Genomic DNA, 10021 nt, shown 5'->3' with positions numbered 1-10021 from the left:
TGACAGACAGGCAGCAGCTAGTGAGGCTGGGCAAACTCACATCCAGGACTATCACCATCAGCACTGTGTTCTCTCCCCACTGCTCTTCTCTGGTCACTGGGGTTCCTCGGGGATCAGTTCTTGGACTCCTCCTCTTCTCCATATACACTACATCACTGGGACCCATCATACAGGCACATGGTTTCTCCTACCATTGCTATGCTGATGACACACAGCTCTATTTCTCATTTCAACCAGATGATCAAACAGTAGCTGCACGGATCTCAGGCTGCCTGGCGGACATCTCTGCATGGATGAAAGAACATCACCTACAGCTCAACCTGGAAAAGACTGACCTTCTTGTCTTCCCGGCCACTCCAAATCTACAGCATGACTTCACCATCCAGTTAGGTTCATCAACAATTACCCCATCAATTTCGGTCAGAAATCTTGGTGTAATCATTGATGACCAGCTGACTTTCAAAGACCACATTGCAAAAACTGCTAGATCTTGCAGGTTTGCATTGCACAACATCAGAAAGATCAGGCCCTCCGGAGCATGCTGCACAACTTCTTGTCCAGGTCCTTGTCATTACTAGGCTGGACTACTGCAATGCTCTTCTGGCTGGACTTCCATCAAGCACGGAGCATGCTGCACAACTTCTTGTCCAGGCCCTTGTCATTTCTAGGCTGGACTACAGCAATGCTTTTCTGGCTGGACTTCCAAGTCAAGCACAATCAAACCTCTACAAATGATTCAGAATGCAGCAGCACGACTGGTCTTCAACGAGCCCAAAATAGCCCATGTCACACCTCTCTTTATCTCCTTGCACTGGCTGCCGGTTGCGGCTCGCATCAAGTTCAAGACACTGATGCTTGCATATAGAACAGCCACAGGCTCAGCACCTGCCTACTTCCACTCACTCTTACGAATCTACATCCCCTCCAGAAGTCTGGGATCCTCTAGTGAGTGACACCTCGTGGTACCATCACAAAGAGGCACAAAATCACTTTCCAGAACATTTTTGTTTACCGCTCCTGGCTGGTGGAATGATCTTCCAACCCCTATCCGGAATGCTGATTCCCTGACATTTTTCAAGCTGAAAGCTGAAAGCTCGCGTCTTTCTTCACTATCTAACTTCATCCTAAAAAAATATATATTTTTCTCTTTTCTTTCATCTTTCTCTGTCTAGCTTGTACTTATTTTAACAATGCTTGAAACTTGGTATGACAAGCACTTGCTGTATCTATTTGCCTCTTTAAGATGAATTGCTTGATGTATTCCCCAATTGTAAGTCGCTTTAGATAAAAGCATCTGCTAAATGAATAAATGTAAATGTAAATGTATCCCCACTTCTGTAAGCATTCTCTTTGGCGTGACGAAGCTGTTTGAATTTCCCAGTAAACCATGGTTTATCACTATTGAATGATAAGAATGTCCTGGTGGGGATGTACATATCCTCACAGAAACTGATATATGAAGTTACAAATGCATCCTTTATTGTGGTGTAACAGTGATCCAGTATATTACTGTCTCTGGTGGGACATGTAATATGCTGCTTGTATTTTGGCAGATCACGGGAGAGATTCGATTTATTAAAATCTCCAAGAATTATTAAAATAGAGTCTGGGTACCTTTGCTCCATTTCAGTTATTTGTTTGGCCAGCTGTTGCATCGCGGCATTCACGCACACGTCCGGGGGAATGTACACATTCACGAGAATGAAAGAGAAAAACTCCCACGGCGAGTAGAAAGGTTTACAGTTTATGAAGAATGCCTCTAAGTTAGGACAGCATACCTTTTTCAGCATTGTTACATCTGAACACCAACTTTCATTGATGTAGAATCACAATCCACCACCTCTCGTTTTCCCCATTAACTCTGAACCAGTGTTGGGCAAGTTACTTTGAAAATGTAATTAAATTACTGATTACTCCTTTTAAACGTAATCACGTTACTTTTCTGTGGTTACATCCATGAAATTTACATGAAATCCCAGCATAAATGCTCCCGATAAATATTTGTTATTAAAGCATCAACATTCACAAAACACTGTTATTTTTAACTTGAGCAAGCATAGGCTGCTGCGTACATGGTTTGGCATGGCAGAATGCCAGCAAATAGCACTGCTTTTATAATCTCTAAAGAGATGGCATCTCAGTTCATTGCATGATGAATCTTTCATAATGTCTACAATTCGTGTGTTATAATTAGAGGATTCGTGAGCACGCAAATTTCAGCACTGCACTCCTGACTGGCCATTGCGTTCCATAAATCAGCATGGCTCAAAGCAGCAAACACGTGTTATAGCCTAAATAGAAACTCTGCCTATGCTTGCGCCTGTTAATAATTTTTATTTTATATTAGTTCTTGTTGCTTTTGTGCAATAGATGAATTACAATTTATTTGTTTTAGATATTTTATGTTTAGATATTTCTATTGTGCGGGAGTCCCGTGAATCATTTTATTCTCCCGCACCCCGCACACGAGTGTCTACCCGCCCGCACCCGCACTCGCCCATCTTGTCCCGCGCCGCATACTGTTGCGTCGGCCATCGGGTCTCGTGGGAGCAGGTCTCTAATCCACTGGCACTGGACTCGACACTGCTTGCTACACCCTTTTTACAATCTAGATGATAAAACACTGCATTCTGTCAGCAATGTAACGCGGCAGTAACGTATAGAGACCTCGGCTTGTAACTACTCTAATTATTATTTTGAAAATTATAACGTGTGAAACTACTTTTCATTTGATTACGTTACTAAAAACGTAATCAAATTACAGTAACGCTTACTGCCCAACACTGCCCTGAACAGCTGGTAGCCCGGCAGATGATATCCAGAATGGCTTCACTCAGCCAGGTTTCAGTGAAGCACAGTGCAGCAGATCCAGTGCAGTGCAGTGCAGATCAAATTTCACAGTGCAGATCACAGTGCAGCAGATCAAATTTCAAGTCAATCAGATAATTGCACACTGAGATATGGGTATTCATGTGTTCACACTGTCTGGAGGTCATTTTGAAAGCTGTCTGAAAACTTTCGCCAAAAAAGTAGCTCTTTAAATGTGTATTTTTTAGATGTTTAAGCCTTTATTTTGGGTAAGTTTCACAACTTACTGTAAAATTAAGAGATTAATGTTCAGACTTTTGTATATTATAACCTGGAACTTGGATGTGGTAAATAATTACAGTTAGATCCAAAAGATAGTTTTAGCAACATAGCGCAGATGCTAAAGAACACAGTTAGCTGACTTGCTGTATAAAACTGTTATTACTTCACAGGCATTACTGGCTTGTACTTTTAAATCCATAATATTATAAATTTACAGTTTATTGCTGGTCTGTGGTTTTACACTGCTGTTATTTTTAAAGGTTTCATATTATTGTAAGGTGAGCTTAAAGGGTGCACTACTACGAAAATCACACAGCTTCAGTGACATCGATAAGATTAATGAAGATAATTTCATAGATATTGTTAATAATAGTTGTTCATATTAAAATATATATGACCTTAATACATGACCTAGTCTATTTATTTAGCAAAATCTTGTCATTTTAATAAATATGAAATATATTAAAAATTGTTGCTGCTCCAATTAAGCTCAGTGTGCTCCCTTTAAGCTCTTCCACATTGAACGTCTATGTAAATACTTCATAAACAGACTTTAAATATTAACTGATGGCTGTCACTTAAATTAATCTTTATAAAATGGTTAATAACTTTTTCACATCTTTAAGATGACAAATCTAGACATAACTATAGTTTATGCCCAAAGATGAAAGAGGCATGTTGTCCATTCAAAGAAGGAGTCATCAGAAACCTGTCATATCTGTCCAGGAAAAAAGCGACTAAAGGCTGGAATACAATACATGACTTTTAAAATGTGAACAGATTTTTAAAACACCAGGCATCATACACTTACCGATTTTGTAAATAGTCACAAAGGAAAACTGGGCATCATACACTAAACGACTGAGGATCACACACTACCAGACATTAAATTCCTTCCGATCACAACAAACTCATGCAGAAATGTGCACATTGTTGCTAGGAGACACTTGACAAATAAAAACAATGTGTTTTAAAATCTGCTGAAAATATCAAACATGTTTGATCTTCTCCGACTGGATGGAATCAAAGTCTGAAGCTAAATAACCGGAGTCCGTGACCATCATACACTACGTGATTTTCTATTAAATATGTCAACTCAAATCTACAAGACTGGCTCTGACCTTTGGCAACTAGTGTCAACTTCTCCAGACTGTAAATCGGTGGAAAATCGTGGCAAAAATTGTGTAATGTTTACACACAAGAGACTACAGATAAGTTGACATCTATTTAATAAGAGGCTTCATAATGAGGCTAGTTTCTGTGTTCATCCCCATGAATTAAATGTTTTATTGGTTTGTTTTATTTCATTTTTGAATTAGGGGTGTGCGATATATATCGTCTGCAATAATATCGTAATTGTTGTTTTAACGATGTGCGATTTGACATTATCGAGCGTTCTTGAATGAATCAACCGTTTAAATGATTCGGTTCAATCGCAATGACTCACTTATTAAGAGTGATTTGCTGTCAACTGCTGGCGGTTTTAATTTCACATTTTGTCTTTTTTTTTTTTTTTTTCATGTTTTAAATCATTTCAAAATTGGAAAAGATTCATTTCTATCAGTATGAACTGACCACCACACAGAATATGAAGAATATTAAAAACATTAGGAGTCAGCTGTCTTCGGCAGTCCTTAAGGTACCAGCACAATAACATACTCTTTATCGTCATCGATAAAATCCCAGAAAATATCGAGATATTATTTTTTGTCAATATCGCACACCCCTATTTTGAATATGTGTTCTTTAGCGGAATGTGGACTAGTCTAGATGTTGCAATGTGCTTAAATGACACTTCACTATGAATATATAACTGATCAAACTGAATGCCTTGTTGCTTGATTTTAGTGTTCTGTTTTTTTGTGATTGACTTTGTACCTTCAAATAAAACATTTTTCAATTATTCTTTAAAAAGGTTGTTTAAAATAAACAAGAATTTGTAATAAAACATGATGTGAGCTTAATGGGAAAAGGGGTGTGCTTAAAGGGTACAAAAATGTACCCATTAAGCACAGCCAGACTTTTTGCATTTAATGATGTACATCTTAATTGAAATGCTTTTGTAATTTAAAATAAAATTAAATATTTTTGTGTGAGAGATTAATATTTTATTTGAACAACTTCTTGTTCTGAAACCAATATCTTGTGCACTAAAAATGTCTCAATGTAGATTTTGGTGAGCTTAATGGGTACGTTTACAGCTAATTGTTTACCAATATTGAGTAAAAAAAAATGGCATTATTTAATTACTTAAAAACAAGTGTTGTAATTTGGCTATAATGGGTCAGCGTTAACTATTTTGTTTGATTAACATCTAATCATCCACATTCTAATCATCTGCTTGTCTTGAAGGACAAATTTCAAGACTTATCTCCAGGTTGTTTATCGTGCATAGAAATACAATGGGGACCTGCTCAGTCTGTTCTTTCAGGCGAAGAGTCAATAAGGAATTTGACGTCGAAAACTTTCTAATAATAAAGTTGAAGTTACCTCGTATCATATCTGCTTATTGTCTGCTCACCTTCCTCCTTTATAGGTCAGCAGATCACCAGTTTAGAACAGCGTTTTGACTTGTGTTTAACCTTAAATGAATGACAGTTTGCTGCACATACCACTAATTCAATTATTTAAACGCACGAGACACCCGCCACTCAATAACGTGTTTCACATCAGTACATAAAATAAACATTCTGTGAGTGAAAACAGATAAGATGCTAACCTGCACCCCGAGATTTGTCCCACACGACTATATTTACTTTGTTGGGCAGCTCCCTCCGCAGCAGACAGGCACATAGACTGCCTGTAAGTCCAGCACCAACTATTAGAACTCGAGACATTTTTAGAAAAGGTACATAAAAACTGCTTATGTAAAATAGCAAAGCGATCTTGCTCGTTTGAAGAGCACACTCGATTTAGCACCCTGTCCCTTTAAGTATGAAAGGCTGAAATGTTTGAGTTGGCCAAGCAAAACATTCCCTTCGTTTTTCAATATTTTACTGGCGTGTATGCACAACATGTCCAAACATCAAAATAATAATAACATAAAGTTATATGCAGGTTTTACAGGTACATTGAAGACAGAGTGTATTTATTATTGTAGCCTACAATTGGCTCAGTGACCACTGCAATGCACAAGTTATCATTTTTCAGTCTCATCTAAAAAACAAACAAGCAAAAAGAAAAGTAACCTAATGACGTCGTCAGTTTGACAAACATTAGAATAATAACGGAGTGCTTAAATCAGGAAGAAAGCAGCTATTACATAAATGAATCCCACTTCTTCAGGAGGGGGACTGATTGATTAAAGGCGTTCAAGAACAGTGATCAATCAGGTCATGATGTCATTGTCAGCTGATGTTAAAGCGTTACATCGCTATCGGCTTCACACTTTTGATTTCAGTACGCTGCTATGGAGGTCTCAACCGAAGTTGGGTGAGTTTCACTAAATGAGCTTGTTTTTTTCGTTATTCAGTGCTTATGACCATTTAATAAACACACTCCATCAGATCAGTCTCGATCAGCTTAAAACGATCCTGCTTTTTAATGTGCTGCAAGGAATCACGTTGTGGCAACTCAATGAATTAGCAATAAACGAATTTACTGTACGATGAAGTGTGTTACGATGAAGGTGTGAAGCTACTATGTAATTCATTACAGTGATTTATACGTTTTGTTTGCACCGACTGACTTTCGTGCGTTTGTTGTTATGTCAAATGCATTGGCGTCTGGCTTGACTAACTTACCTGTCATTCAAAACCATTCAGATGTGCTAACGTTACGTGAACTGCTTTCGTTTTGTGAAAACGCAGGGTTGTAAAATTAAACATTTAAACCTTGCTTTAACTCATAGATACAATGGAGACAAATACTATTGTCTATTTAATAGCCTACCTTATACGATATTTTTTGGTGACATAAATGTTTACGGTTTTAAAAAAGTATACATTTTCCAAACATATTTTTGGATTTGGTTTCTGCTCTCATATAATAAAGTACAGTAGTGATGTTCAGCAGTGTTTGTTTTGGCAGCTTGTTTTCTGAACAAACAAAGATTTAGCTACATTGACCTTGTAATTTCATGTTATGTATCCTTACTTTACAGTCACCTGTCACATGTTGAGCAACACTAAACAATCTGTTGAGGGCTGCTGAAGATTAGCATAGCTTTTTAACACTGGTTTAGATTAGTGTGTCTTCTTGGGAGACCCTGTATGTTAATTCACTGTTTGTACATGTTTGACAGAAAGATGTCATGGCTGGTGTTGTCTCTGGTACTGCTTACATTTGGGCTCATTCAGTGCAGTCCGCCTGTTGAGGACAAGATAGGACTGGACCCTGAAGTAAATATGAACATCGTAAGTAGCCAGTAGTTATAAATAACATGTAATAAGCTGCAATGAGTGTTCTTCATTACCGTCCAGCAAATTGTCAATAAGTGCTAAAACACCAGAGAATGAATTCAGGTAAATTGGGTTACTTTTGCCATTAATCGCATCGCAATGACATCCCATGAAGTCATTCAGCAACATTCATGGGGACAATACTGTTCATCAGCTATGGATACAATACTGTTTACTTTGTGAAAATGCAGAGTCACTGAATTTTAATATAGTGTGAATATGGAGCTTGTGCTCAAAGTAGAAAAAGACATCAGTTTTATTCAAAATATTGCTATTTTTTTTGTGTAGATGTTGTTATTTTTATGGCCAAAAATAAGATGAAATTCTGATAGCTTGTAATGTAAATCAATGCGATTCTTATAACAGCATAACAGACATACATAAAATGCACCATGTAGACAAAAATGTCAATTTTTCTAGCTTTAACTGCTTTAGCTGACCTTATGAATGTCATGTCTTATTAAGTGAACTTTTCACAATATTTGTAATATTATTTCCAGTTCTCTGTTTTGTCACATGCTCTAAAGAGAAGTGGATTCATTAGTTGACCATCTCTACTGTATAAGAAAATACATTTTGCACTTTGTCCTCCCATGATTCAATGTGGCTCTTGGAAGCTGAAAGCAGAACACATCATCACGTTATCTCTCGTAAAAGTGAATATTCCCCTAGTGGAAAAAAATATACTAAAATGTATTTGAAATACATTTGCATATTTACCTGTATATGTGCTTAATAAAAATACCCTGTAGTTGTACTTTTGGTATACTTAAAGTCTGCTAAATTGGAAAAACACATTTTGTGCTTAATGCACTTTAATTGTGCAGAAGTAGTGATGAAGACCAAATAAAAATATACTTAAGTATTTGATTATGCTAAAGTGGAACTAATGAAAGTATACTTCAGGTACATTTAAATACCTTGCATTTAAAGACTGATATCTGAAATCATACAATCCTTATTAATAGTGATGTTAAAACACATTTTAGGCTTAATGCAGTACACTTAGTATGGAATAAATAGGTTTTAAGTGAATTATGGCATTTTATTATTATTATTTTATTTTTACTAGGGTTAGATCTTGGTTCATAAGTGTTTCAAATTATATTTTTTTTCTGTGTGTGAAACAGGGAAGAGAAACATAATTCACCAGTTCAGCTATTTTTATTTTTCATAATTGACATTAGACAGCTTTATGTAACATATTTTCCCACGGACTCTGAAAGGAAATTGTACTCTAAGTGACATTCGTGCGCTTTCATGTGTGGTTAGATATGAAACAAGATTTCTTGGTTTAAATAATGATATCTCATAACCATTGTTTGACAATTTGCACAGGTCAAGTAACCATTTGCAGAAATGCTGATAAGACGGTGATTTGTTGGTTTTAATACAATAACTGGTTTTTATACTCTGCGTTTCACATACTTGCGTTCACAAGCAGATTATTGAGCCTTCAAAATTTGTCACTTGGGCTTAAAAGAATAGTTTACCCAAAAATTAAAATTCTGTTGTTATTTTTTTCTTTTGATCTTGATAGGAGAATTTAAATACTCTGTACACAGTTATGTTCCATACAACAACAGTTTGTAGTGGCAACGTCTGTCCATAGGCAAAAAAAGACAATCCATATGACTCCATATTCCATGTTTTCTGAAGCCATACAATAGCCATACAATAATCATTTTGTTTTCAAAAGAAAACATAAAAATGTACAGGATGATTAAAAAAAAAATTACAGAATTTTTATTTTTGGGTGAACTTTCCTTTCAAAGTCATGATGTAACAGAAGTAGCAACAGATATTTGGATTATGATGTATATCTCAGCGAAAAAAGAATATTAGAAAAGGACAAATGTTGGGCAGGGGCTTGGTTCTATCCATCAGTTGTTGATTGGATGGAGACAGATCTGAATATGAGCTTGCTGGCCATTGAAAGTAATTGGAAGGGTTTAAGTGGACTGAATGGCTGGAGATGTTCATTATACATAATCAGAGAGAAGATTTACTTGGGGGAAAAACTAAATCTAAAAAAAAATAAGTGAAGTGTGTAATTTTTAAAGTGTGTAAATACCTATTAGTTAAGTGTTGCTATGTTGGACTGCTAAAAAGTGAATGAATGAATAATGTAGAAAGGAGCTCAGATCCATAACAAATAGCTTACTTATAGTTCTCTCTGCTCATTAATTTAGATGGGCAAAACAAAGTATTATTAAAAAAATGACACTAATATAATAAAAATATACTTCAAATGATTTGGAGCTCATATATATTTGCTCTTGATTCCATGGAAAATTATATTCTTTATAAAATGTGGCTGTGAAGTTGTCCATATTTTCAGTAGGCCTAGGCTAGTTGGTCACATTCTGCATTTCATCAGACTTTCCTCTTGCATTTTCATTCCGCAGAAGTGCACGAAATATTTCTTGTTTCCAACACACACTATTTCTGCATGAAAAGAGGACGAATACGAGAGAGAGAGAGAGAGAGAGAGAGAGAGAGAGAGAGAGAGAGACACATCCCCCAGCGCG

General features: G+C 36.4%; 2 protein-coding genes across 4 annotated transcripts in view; one reads left to right on the top strand and one right to left on the bottom strand.

The window, feature by feature from the left end:
* Positions 1-6029, bottom strand: part of rnls (renalase, FAD-dependent amine oxidase) — a 59554-nt gene extending 53525 nt beyond the window's left edge. For all 3 annotated transcript variants that reach the window (XM_016461399.1, XM_016461400.1, XM_016461401.1), the window contains exon 1: positions 5810-6029. In XM_016461399.1, coding sequence (XP_016316885.1) covers positions 5810-5927 — 118 coding nt within the window. In that variant the 5' untranslated portion in view covers positions 5928-6029. The remainder of the gene's footprint in view (positions 1-5809) is intronic.
* A 361-nt stretch (positions 6030-6390) lies between these two features.
* lipf (lipase, gastric) overlaps positions 6391-10021 on the top strand; it is a 14595-nt gene continuing 10964 nt past the window's right edge. The window contains exons 1-2 of the mRNA XM_016461413.1: positions 6391-6522; positions 7334-7445. Of these exons, the coding sequence (XP_016316899.1) occupies positions 6500-6522; positions 7334-7445 (135 nt within the window). The 5' untranslated portion in view covers positions 6391-6499. The remainder of the gene's footprint in view (positions 6523-7333; positions 7446-10021) is intronic.

This window comes from Sinocyclocheilus anshuiensis, unplaced genomic scaffold, assembly GCF_001515605.1.
Source record: "Sinocyclocheilus anshuiensis isolate Anshui unplaced genomic scaffold, SAMN03320099.WGS_v1.1 scaffold220, whole genome shotgun sequence".
Taxonomy (NCBI): domain Eukaryota; kingdom Metazoa; phylum Chordata; class Actinopteri; order Cypriniformes; family Cyprinidae; genus Sinocyclocheilus; species Sinocyclocheilus anshuiensis.
Note: the sequence above shows the minus strand (reverse complement) of the source record. Positions and strands in the feature narration are given on the sequence as shown.